At 41.3% G+C, this 21494-nt stretch overlaps 1 protein-coding gene and 1 long non-coding RNA gene across 2 annotated transcripts in view; one reads left to right on the top strand and one right to left on the bottom strand.

Annotated features, from left to right (window-relative positions):
- Positions 1–8944, bottom strand: part of HMGA2 (high mobility group AT-hook 2) — a 107489-nt gene extending 98545 nt beyond the window's left edge. The window contains exons 1-2 of the mRNA XM_050325374.1: positions 8247–8944; positions 5456–5542 (exon numbers count right to left, since the gene is read on the bottom strand). Coding sequence (XP_050181331.1) covers positions 5456–5542; positions 8247–8357 — 198 coding nt within the window. The 5' untranslated portion in view covers positions 8358–8944. The remainder of the gene's footprint in view (positions 1–5455; positions 5543–8246) is intronic.
- A 2413-nt stretch (positions 8945–11357) lies between these two features.
- Positions 11358–20220, top strand: LOC126645216 (uncharacterized). Its single transcript, XR_007630089.1, has 3 exons — positions 11358–11425; positions 16862–17038; positions 17997–20220. It is a non-coding gene; the product is annotated as an uncharacterized LOC126645216 (long non-coding RNA).
- The last annotated feature ends 1274 nt before the right edge of the window (positions 20221–21494 follow it).

The following is a 21494-nucleotide window of genomic DNA, read 5'->3' as shown; positions in this document are numbered from 1 at the left end:
AAATTCCTGATGTATATGACTTCTACCTCATGTTAGAAGAAAAACATTTCCACGGTATTTATCAAAACTAAATCTTTCCCAGAGGTGAGCTGAGCAAACAGTCAGGCATGCCAGAGATGATGTCTTGATACAGAGCAATTCTGTGAGCAAAGAGCAAGATTTTCACAGACTAAACTGCAGAAAACAAATGACAAGAACCTCCAAAGTGGATGTTTGCATGTCCTTTCCAAGAGAAGAGAAAGACAAAACACTTCCGGAACAACAAAAAGGAGTAGTGCCAGTACAGCGGTAGTGATAAAGTCATGAAGTTTAGGAAAATACTCCAATTCTTTCTCCCTACATTGTTTTTTAGTTTGCATTTTGCAAACACAGCTTCTATTTTCTCCAACAGCACAAGACTGTCTTTTAGTTTAAGCACTTGAAAAAATTGTTTTACTGCATATCAGATCAATAATACAATGTTTCTCCATATAACTTTCAATTAAGAGAAGGAATATGTAAGTGCCCAAACACTGCCTTTCCTCTGCACAGGTATTTGCATCATTAGAAACACATCAGTCTGTTGGCTTTTGCTTTAATTAAAGTGTTGCTTCTGAAGCTAGGGGCAAACCCAGAGAGAGTGCCATACCACTCAAAGGTGGTGTTTAGTCAGGGTTTTTTTAACATTTGGTGCTACGTTATGAGGCATGACTTTGCTCCACACAGCTAAGATGTGAAATCACCAAACTTAAAGAAGGGCTGGGTATGTTATCAAACACAAAACATATTCCAAGAAAAAACATGAAATTTCTTATAAACTATAATATGAATACAACGATTTTGATACGTCACATTTTAGGAACAAAATTAAATTGATCCACTTTTAAGGACATGATCTATGTGGGAAATGTTTTTTATTTGTCCCAGGTGAGAAAGATTGCCATTCCAGTTACTGCTGTCTGGAAGCGAGCTAACAGACCCCAGGCAGATTTACAATCCACCTAAGCCCTGTACCACAGGTCCATCAAACTCTGATTACAAATAGCTCCAGTCAACCCTTGGACTTGACTGCCCATCATCTCTGCTTCCTTGTTGCAAAAATGTGCTGTGCCCAAGCAGAAACTGAGGCTGTACTACTGAAAGCAATTATCAAGACAAGACAAGTATAAATAATTGAGTGGCAATAAAGCACTCTTTGGGCATCTATCCTTTGTCAAGGAAGACTCAAATGCAACAGAATCCAAATCTGAAGAACTCTATCCACTTTGCAAACTGATCTGCTGGGATCTCAAACAAAATGTGTCAGAGCTTTAAGTCAGGTGAAATAAGCAAGAGTTTGGGAGGAAGATCACTGTTACTAAACCGTGTCAAAACACTTGCAAAGGAACATGTCCCTCTCAAAAAAAAAAAAACACAAAAAACAAATCCACAGTCATTTAGTAAAAAGAAAACTCTTAAAAAAAACTTAGGCATTGGATAAATGCAAAAATATCACATTTTCCATGTCCTGCTTCATCCATTTTAATTCTAAGCAAGAGTCTTTTGCTTTCCCCATCTTGCTCAGAATACCTGATTTTGAGATCTCTTCTTTTTCAGTGCAATAATCATGCGACAATCACTTGATAAATCTGATTGTATTTTCCCTTTAAACCTGTAATGATTGGTTTGGTGAAAATGAAAGAAGCACAGGAAAGATTTTTGTGAATGAATGCAAGGTAGAGTCCTGGTAACATGCACTTCTCTGGTTTGGTGTTTTTCTGTTTGTTGTTTGTTTTTTTTTACCTTTGGACTGCTTAACCCAGGGACATGCACTTCTACATACCAAACTCTGACCATGCAATGCAGAGACAGTAGCAAGTGTAGTCACACACAGGATCACAAGTTCTGATTTTCAGAAGACTATCAAGCTCTGTAGGTATTTTCAGTGTATCTCACTAGACTAATAACTACAACAAAACCCAACATATTTTAACTGAAGGTAAATTTTACTGAAGAACTCTTACCATTAGATATTCCTGGGACAATCTCTTGACAATTTCTTGAAAGACAAAAACACAGTATCTATCACTTCTTTTTTTAACCTCACAAACGTGCTTCCTGCTTCCAATCAGGAGAGTATTTATGCCTATACAGTATTTTTGCCAAGCCAAACTACAGCAGATAAAGAAAGAAAAGCCCTTGAAAGGGAAATTTGATGGGCTGGGAACACAGCTCAGTCCAATACATAAAACTCAAACACAGAACACCCAGGAAATTAAAAAGGAAGATCCCCACTAGCATCTTCCTGGAAAACCAGTCGTGCTTCAGGAGAAAGAAAAACCACTTCACATTTTGTTCTTTTTTACACATATTTTAAATTAATAACAGAATAACTTGTTTAAAGACGCAGGTAACAACCCAACTGTGGGGAGTTAAGTGCAAGATGATCAGGAATCTTTTTCATCTATCTCTTCTCATCTGCTAACACATTGTATTCCTTCTGTTTGTGAAAATTAAACAATTGAGAAATGGTTTGGTCTTCTCTAAAACACAGTTTACCTTCTGTGTCCAATTTATAACAAGTTAGGCACGTGTGATGTGCAAGGCTTAAAAAAAAAAAAAAGGCATATTACCTAAAATTAGAGTAATTGCCACATTATTAGTTGTTCAGTTAGTTTTGCAACATTCTGTATGCATTGTCAAGTTTCACACTGCTAATTTCCTACCAAGCAGTTTGCTTTCAGATGCCCCAAGGCCAGTTTACTAAGACCAAACATAAGCTCTGAAAACTTAAAAAAAAATAACAAAACAACAGAAAAATCCTGTCAACTAAGAAATTTTAAATACACAACACAACCACGATTCCAGGGTAAACTGTCCATCAATCGATTTAAAGGTATTTCCTTTTTGAAGTATAGCAAAACAAAGCCCCAGTTCTGGAGTATTTTTAACTCACTGCCAATGTGCAATACATTTTTAATTGTGATGTGTAATGCTTTGCAAGAGAACACCCAATCAATTAATCATGAGTGCCTTCTTATGGCTGCTTGGTGGGTTCTCCTGGTCAACGTTTATGTAACATGTTGTGAACACTCTAAAGCATTTCAATGAGCTCCCTTTGAAACGCACACTATTCTTTAGAAATTCCAGCAAATTCCAGTTGGGTGTATAGTACACCCAGGTTCACATGTAGAGGGGCTTAAGCTAAGATAGACAGGTCTCTTTTTAAGAGCTGAGACAGGCTGGAGAAAATCCTAATAAATCTATGTATGCATATGCATGTGCAAATATGTTTACCTCAAAATCAAACATATAGCTCATTTTTTTTAGAGGTGATACCCTCACCACCAAATGAAGCTCTCCTACAGTGCCAAAACATTCCCAGGCATACTACTGTTAGAAAAACTATTGGAATTAATATTACATTAAAAGATACTTTGAGATGCCTGGTGAGAAGCTGAACCATTTTATAGAGGGTCAATTATCAATTTGGAAAAAGTTAAAATATTTATTTGAAATGAGATCCCAGTCGCTTTCTTCTAGTAAGGCTTTATAAGTGTTTTATGTTTTAGAGGATTTATCAAACATTTATATGCTTTATCTACAAACCTAGAAACCAGTAAGACTTGTAATTACATACCCCTCAAAGATTTTTTTTATTATAAAAAAAGACGTGGTCTTTGGTCAATTTTTTACATTAGCAACACCCAAAAGGGTTTGCTTTAATTACAGCAGTAACTTGATGCATTCTGAAAATCAAACTGTTACAAGGAAATTGCTCAGTTTGTAAATTAGATTAAGAAAACACAACTATGTACCAGAATCATCTGGAAAACTCTTGACTTGATAAACCTATACATAGATGAATGTTTTAAGTTATTTTCCATTTATACTGATTTCCAAATCACTCATGTAAATGAAACAATGTTAGTATTTCTTTTAGAAGAATCTTTTAAAAACACATTTCTATGAATTACTTAAAATCTAATCTTATTACAAATATTTCTCCTAGGAAAGCCAACACTACTAGGAGTAATATTTAAAATACTAATGCTCACATTTGGATTTGCTAGACTAATATAAAAAATGCTCCTTCTTTTCTCTTGAGTGACATTTAAACTATTTTAAAGTAAATCTGAGGAACACTTTTACTGTCTAAAAAAAAAAAAAACCTTACAGTTTAAGTACATTACCTTGAAGAATGACTTTGACATATTTTAAATACTTAACCTGTAAAGCATTTTTTAGTAGTTCAAGAATTTTTTGATAGAATATACTGGGTTTTTTTCCAGCACAGAAAGTAATAAAAAAAGATTTAAAAATCTGAATTTAAAGAGTTGGAAAACTCACACAAATGTTGAAAACATTTTAAACAAAACAGACATGAAACCACAGCCACTTCCTAACAATTTAATATTTATCAGTAGTTGCTATAGTAATTTATAACACTGAAAACTATAAACTGAATTCTGGACAGTACCATAGGCAAATGAACCATAATTAGATGAGGACAAAAATACCTTTCAGACAGGTTTTTTCACAGACCTCCTTGAAAGATACTGACACACAGTAAACTCTACAGTTCACTACCAGATTTTGGAAGCTTTTGTTTCCTATTTAGTACCTGTAAATTAGTGCTAAGTGCTGTATACCCATCAACATAAACAAATTTCCCATATTTGTTTTCAAGTCTATACACAACTATTTCCCTTCCCTAAAATATTTCCTAGAGAATGGTATTATTTGCCTTGACACTACAGTTTTTTAATGCTGTGTTTTCCCCAATTCAAATAAAATTAAGTCACTGTATTTGCGATATAAAGTCCATGCACTAAATACAGTGACTTCAGAGAGCTTCTATAGCTCAGTGCATTCAGAACTACCAGAATAAAAGTTTGCTCCCATTATGAAGTAGAAGTAGTGGTTCAGAAGACTAACAGCACTTCCAGTAAAAGTCTCTTTGAAACTGATTACTAAACAAGATATAGCAGGCTTTTACTGTAACTCACAGTTTACTTTAGCATCACATTTTAAAGCTGTAAATTTCAATATATGCACTTATTTCCATCAACACGTAATTGGATTTACTTCTAATTAACCTATGTTTGACAAAGCACTCAGCTTTAATATACAGATTTGGTCTGTAGTAGTAACAACTGTAAGTGGGCAAGAAATTAATCTTCCTCTTAAAAAAACTGTAATGAAGAAAATAATATCCTTAATATTCATTTCCTTACTAGATTCAGGACATCTCAATGGTTTCTCATCAAATACATTATGTTATTTCACTAACCTGTACACTACTTAAAAAGATGCCCTTATATATTCTGTACTTTGGGTCTTCATGTTAATTCTAATTTTAAAAATGCAAAATTCATGCTTTATGTAGCTTCCATTATTAAAAGGGTTCCAAGCCCACAGTTCATAGCCTAAACAATTGGATTTTTTCCAATCATGACGAAAAACCAGCATTAGTAACTCCCTTTAATAATCTCACCTTCTGAGCTGCTTTAGAGGGACTCTTGTTTTTGCTTCCTTTGGGTCTTCCTCTTGGTCTTTTAGGAGATGGTTCACCAGTTGGTTCCTAAACACAGGAAAACACGCTATTGTGGCAAAAGGCAACAACTAACTCAGAAGATCTGAAGGATAAACTATAACAGAAGTTGCTTAAAACATATGAATAGTATAAATAATGTACTATTAAAAATGCAACATGAAAAATTAAATAACTCCAGTTAAAAGAAAAAAAACCCCAAACACTTTTGTATAATAAAAGAGTTTAACTTTCCTTAAAGTTGCATAAAAAAACTTTGAAAAGTTTGCATATTCTAACATGAAAGTTATAGAAGGAAACACATTTTTTAAAGATAGCTGTGATTTCCCTCATATAAAAATGGTTATTCACCAAATAGTATAGTTACCCATTTAATTGCAATTGCATTTCATTATAGCAAGACAGAATTATAACATGTAGCTTCTAGCACAAACTTTCTTTTGGGAAAAAAGTTAAATACCGGATTACTGTAAAGTAAGCTGAGACTGTTTCTCTCTCAAGGCCACAAATATTGGGAAGGGGGGATTTTTCCTGTTGTTCTGCAGTCGGCATTATATTCACACCTATTCTAAGGATAATTCATTTGTATTAAAATGCAAATGCAAAAGTTTCTTCAATTATGAAAACAGTAAGCAAAAAAAACTCTACCAAAGAAAAATCTGAAACAAAACTCCAACTCTACGATGAGTTGACAGGAACACTGATTATTTTAGCTATTTTCTTAACTAGTTCCTTTGCCCAACAGTAAATATCCAGTCCTTAAACCTGGGTATGAATTACTAAGAGTTTGGATTCCAAATATTTATTCAGTGAATCATAAACACTATAAAACTCTTCTAGTCTTAAATATTATACATTTCATTCAGGTTACAGGATATGGTAAAACTAATTAAATGCTGTTTGCTAACTTAAACCAGTTTAAACCCCTTCAGCTTTTATAATTCCCGGGTAGGTTAAGGGGACGCTGGCGAGAGGACTCCCCAAGTGCTCCAGCTCAGTGGTGAGCCTCGCAGGCACTGCACATCTGGGCTGAGCACACTGAAGGAGACGCGCTTTTCTTTCACTTCCATACATTCAAATACTATAGGAGGAAAAAAAATATGAAAGAAAACAAAAGGGACACAAAATTTAAAAAAAAAAAAGAAAAAGAAAAAGAAAATGGGAGTCCTGGCGCAAGTCCGCAGGGCCGGAGGTGCCGGCTGCCGGGGCTGAGCGAGGGCAGCCAGAGGGTGAAGCGGGAAGGGGGTCAGAGCCCACAGCTGGTCCGGTGGAGTGTCACCGAGGGCAGAGCAAGAACACCGGGGTCTCCGCTTTTATGGCTTTCCAAATAGTATTTTCTGTGCAATTTACAGGACCATACCGGAGCGGGGGATGGGGGATGAGGGGGGAAGTAAAGCAGACGGGTTTCCCCCGGCTACGGGCTCTGCCGCTCAGCTCCTCCGCGCTTCGAGCTCCTCGAAGGTTCTCGTGGCAGCGGGGCTGATGCCAAATGCATGGGAGTAAACATGTTTAAAGCCCGCGGAAGCTCGCTTTAAAATGAACTCCATGGACAGCCCTACTCCTCAGTCGGGACTTCCGAGAGAGGCATGGAAAAGCCTGCGGGCGGCTTCGCGCAGCTCCCGCCGAGCTGCGGGAATTAATTGGTTGCATCCGCAGGCAAAATCCCCCTTCGGCGGCGCCGCCTGAGGGGCTGCAGAGCGCGGGGGCTCCTGCCGGGCCCCTCACCCGGCGGTGGGGGTTGAGCGCGGCCCGGCAGCTCCAAGCAATGCGACAATGGCACGTCGGGAAAGGAAGGGAAGGTGGTGGTAGGGAGAGGGATGTGGGAATAATGAATGGATCTAGCAACCTTAGCGCGGATTCAGGTCTTGCAAGTCAAAAACAGGAGCCCAGCGGGACCTTTCGGGACCCGGGACCTGTGGGTGCGGGTGGGAAGGAGCTCCCCGCACCCAGACACCCATCATTCCCGTCACCTCGACCTGCCTGCAAAAGCGCCGAAGCAAAGGCAAAAGGTGTTGCAAATACAGGGCAAGCCCCCTCCGGCTACCTCCCCCACCTCCACCGGCAACGGGGGCACCTCTCTGCATACGATGACGGGGGCGAGGGAGGGAGGTGAGGAAGGGGGGAAAGCCGGGGGGCGGAGGGGGGGGGAGCGAAAAAAAAACTATGCGACTTTCTAGACACCCTCCTCTCCCCCCAGCCCCAGGATCTAGGGGCAGTCAGGGGCTGGGCTGGTCAAGATCGGAGGCGGCAGCAGCGCCCGGTGGGACCCGATACACGCACATACACGCACACACACACACGCACAGAGTGAGCTGTTGCGAGGACTGAGAGAGAAGGGACAGGAGAGCCCAGTTCCTTGCTCCTCTCTTTCGCAATTTTAAAATCAGCTCGAAATGACCCAGCGAGCGCTGGTTGGTCGGAGCCACGCTGCTCCATGTTCCCCATTTACATTGAAAAGCCCCAGCTCGCTCCCTGCACAATAGTGAAAGTCCCGAGGAGGCTCCGCGGCTCAGCCACGAGCAGGCAGCGCCTCGCCGCTTCGGGCCCCGGAGTCTCCCCGCCGGGGCGCCCGGCGGAGCCCCTCGCTACGCCTCTGCACCACCTCGCCGAGAAGCAGCACACAACAAAGCCCCCCGCCCCGTCGCCAGGACTGCTTCATTTGCAGCACAATACGTACATGTAAATGCCTACAACACTACAGATCTACGTCTCTACGTATTTATACGATACTGACTTCTGTTTGTTTCCTGGGTCTGCCTCGTCCTCTCTTCTGAAGCTCTGCGGTTGCAGGTTGCTCCTGGGCAGCAGTGGAAGGCTGACCGGGTCCCTCACCTTGTGCACTCATCGTGACTTCTGCTGCTCAGCCTGAAACCAGTCTCTCCAAAGCACCTTGGAAGGGGAGGAATCAAAACGAGCTCTTGCTGCTTTTGCTGCTCGCTGCCACCACCACACCGGACGTCCTGGTGCTGCCAAAAAGGAGAAGAGAAGGGGAGAAGGAGGAGGAGGAGGAGGTGATGGTGGTAGTGGTGCTGGTAGTGGTGGAAGAGGAGGGGGAATTAATCTGTCTTACAATTTAGGAATGATTAGTAACATGAAGCAATTCAAAAGAGGGGAGGCAAAAAAAAAAAAAAGGCAGAGTAAATTGTAACCCTGGAAATGCGAAGAGAGAGAGAAATACTCCGAGGGTAGTCGGGAGCAAACCAAGAAGGGGGGAAAAATCCTACAAATTGAAAGCAAGTGGTGGCTATCGCGCTTAGATCGGATCAGGACAAATTAAGATAAGACACACTGAAAATGGACTGAGAACACTGCACAATCTTGCCAAAAGCATGCACCCTGGGAAGATGGGGATTTCGGCAGCAGCAGGAGCAGCGCGCAAAAGGAGCGATCACTTAAAAAATAATAATAAAACGATTTGGGAGATTGGGAGGAAAAAAAAAAGGGGGGGGGCGGTCCTGAGTTCGTGTCTGTGATGCGAGTTGCTGAGACTGGAAATATTATTATGCGAGTCCTGCCCACGGACTAAACTAGGATGAGAGTTAAGAAAAAAAAAAAAAAAAAAAAAAAGGAGGAAAAGAAAAGTCACCTTTACCCGTGGGTGGAAAAACCAGGAGGGGGCTGTGCGGGGAAAAAAAAAAAAAAAAAAAGAAAAAAAAGGAGGCAGAGCGAAAAGCCGGCGATGGGGGCCTGGCGGCCGGCCAGATAAAACACGAGCAGCACGGCAGCCGGGGCAGCGGCGGCAGAACGCGCCGCCGCCTCACGTGTCCCGCACCGGCCCGGCCGCGCCGCCACGGCAGGTTTAAAGGGCCAGCCCGCGGTGCCGGCGCGGGGGGGGCTCTGCAGCCCCGCACACGGCGCACACACCGCGGCCACCGCCGCACGTGGGGCCCCGCGGAACAAAGGCGGCCGCGCTGGGGCCGGCCCTGGGACGGGCCCGCCGGGCTCAGCCCCGGGCACCGGGGCCCCCGCCCGCCAGTACGGCTGCCGGGAAGGCGCTGCCATTGCGGCGCGGGGTCGGCGACTCCCGAGACGGCCGCGCCGGAGTAAGATGTGGGCGGTGTAACCCGACAGCGGGTCGGAGCGGTCCTGTCGGGAGGGTGACGGCACGGGGAATGACCTCTTGCGGAGAGCCCTGCCCCGACATTGTTCTTCCCATAAGCGCGGCGGGGCTGCAGGCGATACCTCTTCCCATACTCGGTAAGCAGGGTGTCCAGGAGCCCTCTCTGTTCGCCGGTGTTCGGTCCTCTCCCGTGCAAGCCATGGGTTGGCGCCCCTTCTCTGTGGCATAAGGAGACGGCCACAAAGGCCAGGGAGGATCACGCTGTGTGTCCCCCAAAGAAAACGGTCGCACTTGGGCTTCGTGTGCGACTTGGGCATTTTCTCCAGTCCCACACCTCCCTCAAGTTCAGATCGCATCCTTCCTCCCCTACTCAGAGGTGGACAAGCACAGGAGAGCCCTCAGAAGGAAATAAAAGGTTGCATTATCGTATATAATACTGAAGAGGGCAGAGATACTGCTGCAGCTCTCCTTGTACTGGCTATCAAAATACAGCCAGTTGTCTTGATAACTTATAAATTAAGTCTATAGATAAATAATAATAAATAAATGCCTATACTTAGGCAAAAAGTTACTACAACAAAGTATACACAGTCATTGACCAGCAAGGACTGGGCTGAGGAGACAGCTTAGTTATTTTCTGAGGAATAGAAAAAGTACACTGTAGACAGATGGGCTAAAGAAAGAGTAATCTTAGAATACTTCTTAAGGCTGAAAATATTCCCAAAGTGTTCTTAATCCAATCACAAGGTTCCCAAAGCCTGCTTCCCTCCCATCCCAAAAAGCAACTAGCTATGGAAGATAGACACAGTCCACCTGTTAAATCTAATAGCTATAAGAAAAGTCTTGTAGTCCCAACTACACTTCGTACAATACTCAGTTACCATCACACCATGAAGCAATCCACAGAGCCCTACATCTATTCTGGATATCAAATGATAAGCTGCTGTATGAGATGAGGAGTATCTTAACATAGCGTAGTGATTTGATACAATATCCAGAACCCAGAAAGCCTGATTTCCTCAAGTGGCTGGTAGAAGCTGAGGAGCCAGAAACAGCTCTTGGTTTTGTCCCAGGTTCCTTTCCAAAAGAGATGTGGTGGCTGTTCCTTCCACTGTTCCAATCTATTCTCTGCCAGTATAACTATAATTGCACTATATTCAGTGCAAACACCAGTGAATACAACTGTATAATTAATTTGAGGGAAAACTGCAAAGTCACTGGAGTAGAGATGACCTACTTTCCACCAGCTTTGGTCTGAGATTTAAGCTTTGGTCTATCAACAAAAGTATTAACTGTCAGTGCTTTTATTTTTTTCCCCCCCACCTTGAAAGCATTCATAATAGGGTAGGAAATTTATAGACATAAAATAAGGCCTAGTTTCACGCTCCGTGAGTTTAAAAACTCAGAAAATTTCCAAAGAAATTAGAGGAACTTTAGAAGATTAAGAAGAAGACAATGAAAAATAAGGTGCGGATTGTGCTGTCTAGCCTAGAACACTTCGAGGCCATTTGTTATTCTGTAGTCAGTGTGGTAGCTTGTAGAGGGTTAATTGGCCTCAGTATTCTGAGATGATTTTTTCAATTGTGCATTCTAACAGCAGCAATAATATTTTACATCAGAACAAAGAACCCAACGTTGCAGGAAAGTATCTTTTAGGAAGACAGAAAATTACAGCTTAAAAAGGCCTTGGAGCTTATAGATAGCACCAAATTTCCTTGCTCACTTCTTCATCTGCCTCCTTTCTCAGAAGTCCATGGATGTAGAAGCAGCACAGCCTGTAAATCAACAGGCTCATGCTGTGCATGGTCATAGGAAGATGTCACCTATAGATAGCAACCTAACAACACCCATACGTAAGTATAACTAACTTCCACCAGTGGAATTCTGTGGGCTCGGATGGTCTCAAGTGGCAGTTCTTTACAGAGAGAACATTTTTTTCCCAAGTTATAACATTTCCCTGAAGGTCTGTGATGCAGACTGCGTGATAGAAAGTTTGTCAACAGATTTACAGTGCTTGCTCACCATGTGTGTAAGAGTGCAAAGAGTCACGGCACCTCTCTGTTCTGCTCAAGGAGGTCATGTTTTCTCCACTCTAGTTCTCATGGAGTGCAAGCAACTCAAAAGTGGTAGTAAGTTTAAGGCCTTAGCTCAGGGAGAGCAGCAATATTTGAACTTTGAAAGGTCTCTGGCCGGGGTGGAAACGCAGATGGTAAAATTTAGAAGGATTTTTCTGCCCGTTTCCTTAGTTCTTCAAGGACCTTACAGCTTTTCACTGCCTCAGAAAGCTCCTTAGAGGAACAGCCTTGGTCTACCAATGCTAGAGGCTACCATGGTTAGAGGAGTTGTATATTGGTTGGGTATTTCACTTTTGTGGTCAACCAGAGCAGCCAAAGATATTTGTGTCGTCAAAGGCTACAGTGGGTACTCAAGGATCTGGAAATCCTAATACTCTGCTCCTAGAGAACCAGTCCTTGCAGGAGAAGTACATTTTTCAAATATTGTCTGTATTTGTGGCAAAAGTTAACTTTTGTTTTCCCTTGTTCTTTTTGAATTGGCTCCCTGTGGTCTCTGGGGATACAAGACAGAAGAGAGAGGAAACTTGAGTGCACCTATAAGATGGGCCAAAGTGAATCACCACTTTTCCACTTTTTTTATCCAGCTGGTGGGACCAACAGCGGCTGCTGCTTCATAATCAGCAACCTGGAGATGGCTGGGGGAATGCTTTAGGGAAGCGTGACTGCGACTGACAAACAAGACCCAGAGAAGAACATTAAGGCTCACTCTCAGGCCTTGCTTGCACTGGGGAATTTCTTCCCTCCTCCAAATTCCCACCATTACCAATATGAATGCAGCTGCACAATTGTTAGAGATGTTGGGAGGCATAATATATGAGTTTTCATCTAGTCAGACATTTGCAGCACTGTGTCAATTAACCCTCCTCAGAACAGGGTTAACTGATACAGTGCTGAAAATGGCTGCTGGAGCTGAAAGCTGTCTGTACTAAGGTTCCCATTGTTGCTAACTCTGGTGCAGCTGCAGTGGAAGCGGCCCACACGGGATTATTTGGTAACAGTTCTCCAACCTACAAGCTACTTCAAAATGCAACACAGCCACCTTATGGACCAAAACGTGCTTCCACTGCACCTCAATGGCTATACATCTAGGCAGTCACCATCCATAATGGGATTTCTTTCAGCCCAGAAGTTACTTTTTGCATTTCTATATGAAATACTCAGTATGTCATCTCAGCAAACTGGTGTTCCTGGTGTCCCCCTCGATAGAACTGCCTCTGCTCACTAGTTCTCACTAGCTCTGGCCTTGAAGATATGTGTTGGAAGAGCAAATTTTCTGGTAGTGTCTTTTCATTGATTCCTACATTCACTAATTCAGAACAAATTTGCCCTTTCACTCATGGAATCTTTGAATTTGTTTTCGGTTTTAATTTCTTTTGCGGATTTGGTTCTTTAATTTATGGATGTAGTTTCTTGTTCACTAGTAATTTTGCTTTTTTTATTTTTAACAAGTAAAACCTGATTTATGCAGCGTAGCACCATGAAGACTCGAGCTGATTTTTGATAAAGTTCTATTTTGAATGATCAGAGTTGGCAGAATCAGTCCCAAGTGTTTCCATGTGCTTTAGGAAGCAGTTATGAAACAGGCTGCTGAAGTGGGTATTTCACCCTCTGCTGAGTTAGACTAATACTTCTAAAAATCCCTGTCTATCCTTCTCTCACATCCATGTCCAACACTAACTAAAACAAGAAAGTGTTGTTTGGCATTTGTTACACTTTTGAACAACTATTTATCAGACAGATGCCTTCAGTCAGGTTTTTTTAAGTGCAATCTGCAAGTGTGAAAATGTTGAAGTCCAGGCTCAGCAAAAATCTCAGTGAAAAACTCTAGCTCACTAAACCCCTTGATTAATGACAAGCAGGTTTCAGTTCATGCACAGCATTTTATACAAATTTAGAACACAGCTATTTGCAGAATCCTGGGCAACTGCCTATGCCTGTAAGTATCTACAGAGGCTCAACATACCCACCCAGGGAAATAGCAAAGGGGCAGACACAGAGGAGATGCAATCCACAGCCTCCCAGCTGTGAAAGTGAGCAATAGTGCTCCACTCAGGGCATTGGGATGTTGAGCAAAAACTGATTTGGCAAAAACTTGGATACAGCTGGATATTTTGAGAAAGGGGAATGAAAGTGGCTCACTCTTCCTTTATCCCTGGTACTGCTGTGGGGACTTGCTTTTCCCTCCCAGAGATCCCTTTGGGCCAAGAGAGTGGGCACAGTAACTGAGTAGCCTGCAAAGCAGGTGTGACAGCTGTCTGTGGAAGGAAAGAGCAGCAGCATACTGACTACCCCTTTACCCCATATTGAGCTGGGGGAATGCATGATAAGATTCACAGGTCACAGTTGTCATACAACTTGGTAAACATATTTATATGTTTGCTTAAATGGTTTTCATTAATTCCTGAAAGGTTCTTGTAAAAACGCTAAGCAACTCCCATCCAAAATCCCAGCGGAACTAGATTTCTCCTCTCCCTTAGCTCCTTTCCTTTTCCCTTCAATATTGGGCTCAGTATCTTCCATATGGTTTTATATGAAATTCAGTGATTAAAAGTACTTAAGACTGGCTCATTTTTCTCTGCAATGAGTTCATTTATTTCCTTTTTATACCTTCCAGAATTTACTATACCATATCTAAGTATTGGCTGCAGTCCACATGTTTTAGATCATTCTCTATAATAGTCCTGTTGTTATAGAATCCTTTGTGTGTGTGTGAGAACGAGAGAACATGCATATGTGTTGGAAGCAAGGCAGAGTGCATATAATTGTTTGGAGAGAGAAATCAGGGTATATCAATTCCATAAGGGATTTCTGAACTGATAACACGAAAGTGATAAAAGTAGTGAGCACTGAAATTATAAACCTCCAGTTCATTGCCTTGTATGTGTGGTAAATAATACTTCTGATCCCAACATGTTACTCTACTATATACTAACAATAAAATTACTCATTCACCTTTTGTTGCTATATAATTTTAAAGAACCGATTTATTGTTGCCATATGTCCTAATTTTTACTTGTATTCTAAATGTAAATCCTTTGACCTGAGTTGTACATGTTAGTCAATGGTAAGCTACATGAAGACGAAACTAAGGGAGCAGTGGAAAGTTCTTACTCATTATGCCAAAAGCTCATTGTCTGTTGAAGACCATACAGAGAACATACACATGTAGGGCTAATTAGTGATACAGGGGGAAAGCAGGATTTGATGCTTCATTTGACAAATCATAAGCTTTAACCAAGACAAAAAAAAAAACTCAACTCACAGTGTCATGATGTATGGACAGAGCTCATAAAGATGTAACTTAGAAGTGCCTCTCTACTCCCAGGACAAAATTAAATTAGCAGCTCTGTTGCTGTGGGCACCTTTGACTCTTGCCTGTGACTCCATACGTAGAGGCTGCATTTAAGTGGCAAACAGACAGCGTCAATCCACTGCATGTTCATTTCCTACATGGACTGATTTTGTGCCCAGCAAGTGTGCCTTAGCCTACCAGATAAACCAGTTCACACTCACAGCAGGTTGGGCATCCTCATAGTTGCATGTATGGAGTCACAAGAGCATGGCAAAGTTGCTCCCAAATTTCTTTCAATTTCTTGTTGTGGACAAGTGCTAAGACAAGTCTGACAGTGCTGTAAATTCAGACCTCCTTCCCATGTGGAGAAGTTCTCAACCACCCAGAACAGAACAGATGCAAAACCCCCTGCACTAGCTACTCCACTCGTGCCCCACTCTGTAGGGCCCTGAGTTGGAGATTAGGCAGTTAGAGGGCTGAGTGGATATCATTTTGTGGAATGAATTTCACCCAAAAAGAGTACACTTAGTTTCTGCATTTTTTTGCCCCACAAGCTAAGATAAATTTCTGCTTTGGTCCATTAACAATACTTGTATTTTTAATCAGAATTATTTTGTACTGTATTTTCTTTGGAAATAACAGTAATACAGTTTATGTGAAATACAAACAAATGAGGGAACGATTTTTACCTAAATGTATGAACAGCATTTTGCAATTTGTCATTGTGATATATTTATCTTTTGAACTTTAAGTGAGCTCAGCTGAAAAAAATGCTTCTCTTCATCACATGACTGGAAAATATATTACACCAGAGAAGTATATTGCTGTTTCAGTTTAGAAGTTAGTGGCTAAATATAATTTTCCACTATACTTACTTTACAAAGTATGGAGTAAATTATTTACCTTACAGTAAATTCTTAGTACATATTCCAAAAGGTGGTAAAATTTGCATTCTTCTCAAATTAATGGATATTTTGTGAATGTGCATTAAAGCTAAGACCCTTAACATCTTGTGTTGCCTGCTGAAGCCTTAAAACCACTATAATATGGCTAGAACAAAACAAATTTGTTGAAAAAAATGAACTTGGAAGGAAGGAAAAGAAACTAGTATGGAGCAGAAAGACATAGACTGGCCAACAGAGTGATGACAGTTTAAGCAGCTGAAGATTTGGGTCTGCTGTCTGTTTTGACACCCATTCCCTTCTAGAGGCACAGTGTATGTTAGTCGCTATGCGTAGTCTTTCTATCAAAACTTCGCACAGATCCAGAGGTGTCTTATGTTTTCCAACCAGGCATGGTGCATCACTGAGTGCAGTGGCAGCGGGAGCAGAACAGTGCAGGAACTCCATGCCCAGGCTCCCCAGCTGCGCTGGCTTCTCCGCACCCCTGCACAATTCAAGCAGGTTGAGCTGCCTCAGCAAGCAGGGCTGCTGGGAGCAAGCTGTGGCCACAGCTGCAGAGCCCTTCAGCCTGCTCCTCACTGCCTCGCTTTCCCTGGACGTCTTGGAAACCAGGAGAGCTGGCTGCACGCTGGACGAGCGTTCCCAGCAATGGCAGCTGCTCCCTGCCACCATTTTGCCCAGGGGTCATTTGCCTGTCACATCCCAAACATTCAGCCGCTGTATGATGGGAGAGCAGCCAAGCAGCCACCAGGAAAGGCTGGGGCCGGGTGGGAGCTGTGGCTGATGCCAGAGCAATTCATCTGACACACAGCCTGCTCCTTAAATACTCCAGCGCTGTACCCAGGGAAGAAGGCTATGGGAACAGGCTGTGAGCCTGATAAATTGTCCCACCTGCCATGAAAGCTGGCATTCCATAGGATAAGCATGTGTTTTCTACAGTGTACAATCATCGTGTCTTAAACTGTTGCGTTTCTTTGATACTTAGGTTGTTTTTTGATCATTTTCCCTATGTGCATATAGGAGTGTAAAGGAGGGTCCAGGTCTTATAGCCTCAGGGGGTTCAGGAAACAGAGACAACTCCTGTTCATTCCTGACTGACCTTGGGCAAACCGCATACACACAGCTCCATTGGAGGTGTCTGGATGTCTACCTCACACCGAGGTGAACAAGTTTGTGCCCTACCAGGAAAACGCAGATGTGAGTATTCCCTATCTTCCAGGGCCATTATGAAGACATTTTTGGTCTAAAAGAAACAAAAACAAAAACAAAACCAAAACAAACTAGGGTGATGGCAGACATTCAAAAATCATATATATGAGAGAGTGGTGCAAGCACTGAAGAAAAGTTGCATGGCCAAGAAACATTTCTAGATGTTTTTAGTTGTGGCTCAGAATTGGTAAAAAGAGGTTTAACAAATCTTCATACTGAAAAGTTCTGTCTGAAAACGTTCCTAGCTTTTTTTTTTTTTTTTGAATAATGATATTAGTAAGAGTCCATTATATAATCACAAGAAAATTAAAACTCTCCAGGGCATGATCTTAGCTGTGTAATTAACAGAGGTGGTTAAAAGTACAAAGTGAACCTGAAGCAAAATTTGTTCCATAACCACACCTCATCGTGTTTTTCTGCCTAAGTCTGTCATAAATGTAGATATTTATTACACATCTGCCATTTAAACCACGTATTACATGCAGTGTTATATTTTATTTAGATTTAAAAATTTAAAAACACGTGATGACAATCTGTGTTACTATTTAAACATGCCTGAGGGACCAGGGCTGCACATTCACTTTGTGCTTTAGGTTATATCACAGTTCATTCACTCCATAGTTAGAAGCATTTACAGAAGTATATTGTGTAATTAGTGTGCCTAATTTCAGTCCATGGAGTTTCACTGGTGTGAAAGAACAATCAAGCCCTGTATATTCATTCACATTTATTAGACCAAACTTTTTGGTCTGTCCTTAAAGCATCATTCCATCCTCTGCTTTCAACAGCAAATGGCACTAAAATCTCTAGAACTTCACAAAGCAAAAGCATTTATTTACTGTCCTTGTGATTTTTTTTCTTTGATTCAGTATTGACTCAAATGGATGAGCAGAAATGGCAAAAGATGGTGCACCAGTTATATGCTTCTTAATTCTCTCTTCTTTAGGTTTGCTTTCCTGAACAGACTACCCTCCTGGACTAGTTCCAGGGCTGGCTTTGAAGAAATCTTTCACAGAAAAGCTTTCGCAAAAAATCATCGTGACCAGGATCTGCATGGAATGAATTCCCTCTGTAAGCATATGGGCTATTTCCAGAAGATCCTGAGCAATTCACTTGGCCAGTGAGGAAAAACAAATGTAGTTTCTTCCGTGCAAGAACTTTGATGAAGAAAAACGTCACCTACTAGTCAGCTTTTCTTTGTAAGCTGTTTATCCAAAATCAATCTCTATCACAATTTTCTAGTTATCATGTTCTATTAACTGTGTGTTAGGGTAGGACAAATTTACATCTTACATATATCTAAGAGATATATCTGCATAATGAACACTTGATATTCCTATGTTGTGGCAAAGAAACTTAACCTTTAATACGAGCTCTGTCAGACTTTTCTCTAGTGTTTCATAGTATGGATCACCTGGGAGCCCAGACTGATTTCTAAAAAGCTGCAGTAGCAAATATGAATTCTCTGAAATGAGTCAGGACCATACCTTCAGACTAAATCCAGGGAACTATGAAATCCAGTAGCACCTTCAGCACCTTCAGTGCTTACCTGAGAGTACCTTTCAAAGTTTAGTCTTTGCCTGACCAGTCAATGTGCAAAACCTAGCAAGAGGGAGAGAAATGCTAGCAATTCATGAAGCCTGTCTGTCTCTATACTTCTTCTCATCAAATATAAGCAGCAGAATCACCCATATTCCTCAGAAGAAAAAAAAAAATTAAAATGCTATCTGAACTTAAGAGGAAAACATTAAGATGCCTCCACTGGCAGAAAAGCTGCACTGGGATCTCAGCAGTCCTCTTCCTAAAATAGAGAAAGGTCTGTCACCACCCCTTAGAGTATTCTCAGGCTGGTCAGGCAGTAAACATACATATAGCACAGAATCAGAGCATACATACTTCCTTGTCCATTTAATTGTCAGGGCCAACCACACACATGTAAGGGACAGAAGATATTGAGGGAGAGGGAAAAAGGAGCAGGGAACGGAAGAGAAAAGGGACTATATCTGTGGTCACGGATGCTGAGAAGGGCATATCAAGCAAAATGCAGAAAATTGTGTCATTTGTCCCAATTATGAGACTACTCGGGATTTAATGACAACATTTTTCACGCACTTTTTCTTGTGTTTTTGAAGTCTGACTCCCTTAGTGCTAGAGATCTAACTACTTAACTACTTTACATAACTGATGGAAGGAAAAAACCCACATATTAACATAGTAGAACACTCTTAATATTAACCAACAATAGCTTTTCCATACAGCAGTTCAATACACAGCAGTCCAGTTGCAGTTCTAGGGTATACTTCTCTGTGACTACGTATAACAAATGCCTTAGAGATTCTCAGCTCACCTGTAGAATAAAAGTCTACATTACCTGATAGGCTAAAATGGACACCAGAAATTTAACATAGATTGTGGCAGAGTATTGTTTTATCCTACCCATTAAAGGATGATATTCCATATTTATAGAAAAAAATGTTTTACTGTGAGAAGATGGCATTTGCAGGGTATATATACCTGAGTTTCCTCGACTTTCAGTACAGAATAGCCAAAAGCAAGCCACTCCAAACAAGTGCTGATAAACTATAAGCAATAATGTGTTCCTAGTGTCTACATGTATGGTCTATAGAGATACATATGTCAGTGAAAATATGAACTCTGAGTTTAAGAAACAGAAAGTTAAAAGTTTTTCTTCTTTGTCCTGGAAACCAAATGTTTAGAATTCTGTGAGTCTAGTAACAAATGTTTGAAATAGAAGCATGTCACAGTTTCATACAGAATTTTTTTACAAGACAGTATCTTATATTTAATAAAGGTTAGAGTAGGTGCTGCATCCATATTAGAACTGGAAAAGTAGTAACTGTATATTAATTTCTGACAATGTATTAGGTAACAATGTTTGTGCAGTAAGATCTGAGAATGTGTTAGGTAACATCTGTGTGGTAACATCAGTACAGATGCTTCCACTGAGTTGAGCAGGATACTTGGAGTGTAAATTGTCAAGGAAATCCCAAAAATCTAGATGGTCAGATGTTTGAATGTTGGTATATTGCAAGTGTGTATGTCCTTTAAAATAGAATATAATTATCTGGAATTATACTGTTTGACAGGTTGAACACTTTCCTAAATGCATGAACTTTGTGTAAAGTAAAAAAAAAAAAAAAATTAAAATTGATGGAACATTCATACAATAATTGGCATAACTAAATAATGGAATAACAGACCTGCATGATATATAGTACTCTTCTATTTCCAGAAGTTTCTCTCACTAAAACCAAGACAGCTTATTTTCCCAGAGAATTCAATACTTTACAGGCTCGGTACTTTGGCCAGGAACCAGTTGACTACATAATTCTGTTCTTTCAGTGGAGTTATTCACATGTCTAATATTAAGAAAGAGAGTATGTGCCTTACTGGACAGAATGCAGTTCCAGAACTCCAGTTCTTTCCAGAGTCTCATCTGTAGACTGCATATATTGACACTTGGAATTTTTTGTTGCATAGAGTTGCATAGAAAAGGTAGAATCAAGAGGGAAACTCACAAGATTAGGAATAAAGAATTGAAATTGGTCTCAATTTTGATCCAAAACTGACCACGAAACTGCTTTTGCAAGATTCTACCACTGCTGTAGTCATCAGAGAAATCAACCGCAACCATTTTAGTTTTTAAGTGCTATTTATTTTGCATTACATTAACATTTACAGCAAGCTGCAAGGCACTACTAATTTTGCAGGGACTTGAGAGTCTCAATACAGAGATTGTGTGGAGAAGACTGCAGGGTACTGAAATATTTGGGAAACAGAACTTTCTTTTGATGTCATGATTTGATAATTAATTTTGTTCTGTGGGAAGAACAAGCTTCTCAGAATTGTATGCTTTCTAAAGAGCCCCTAGTACAGTGCCCTGGTGGTCTAGTGGTAAAGGCGCGGCGCTATCACCGCCAAGACCTGGGTTCGATTCCCGGTCAGGGCCACTCCCGGGCAGGTGGGGCTCGTTAGCCCTTAAAGGCAACCCACCTACGTCCTAAGGACCTCGCTGCCACCGTCCAAGCTCGCTTGGCCCTGGCAGATGAACCTTAGGATTAAAGGGTGGGCTCAGTTCCGCGCACACTGTGTCTCACCTAAAAAATCCAATGCGCAGGCTGGAAGGTGGAAAGACCTTCCCTGGATCTTCGCTCGCGAAGACTGGCCATTATTAGTACAGTAGGCAAAATGGATGGCACTCCACCAGCAATCATGTTGAGCCTGTCCTTCTAAAGAAACAATCCATTAATTTCAACCATACTTGAAAGAACAGTCCAAGTCTCAAAAATAATTAGGCTCCTACAAGTATATAAGGGGGATCTGAATGACAGAGCATCTGAATGATGCTCTGACAGAGGGAAAGTTGGGCAGAATTCAGGTGCAATATGTTGAATTTGACAGTAGCCCTTTATCCAATAAGTAG

The sequence above is a fragment of the Myiozetetes cayanensis genome, unplaced genomic scaffold (genome assembly GCF_022539395.1).
Source record: "Myiozetetes cayanensis isolate MyiCay16 unplaced genomic scaffold, myiCay2020 scf3, whole genome shotgun sequence".
NCBI lineage: Eukaryota > Metazoa > Chordata > Aves > Passeriformes > Tyrannidae > Myiozetetes > Myiozetetes cayanensis.
Note: the sequence above shows the minus strand (reverse complement) of the source record. Positions and strands in the feature narration are given on the sequence as shown.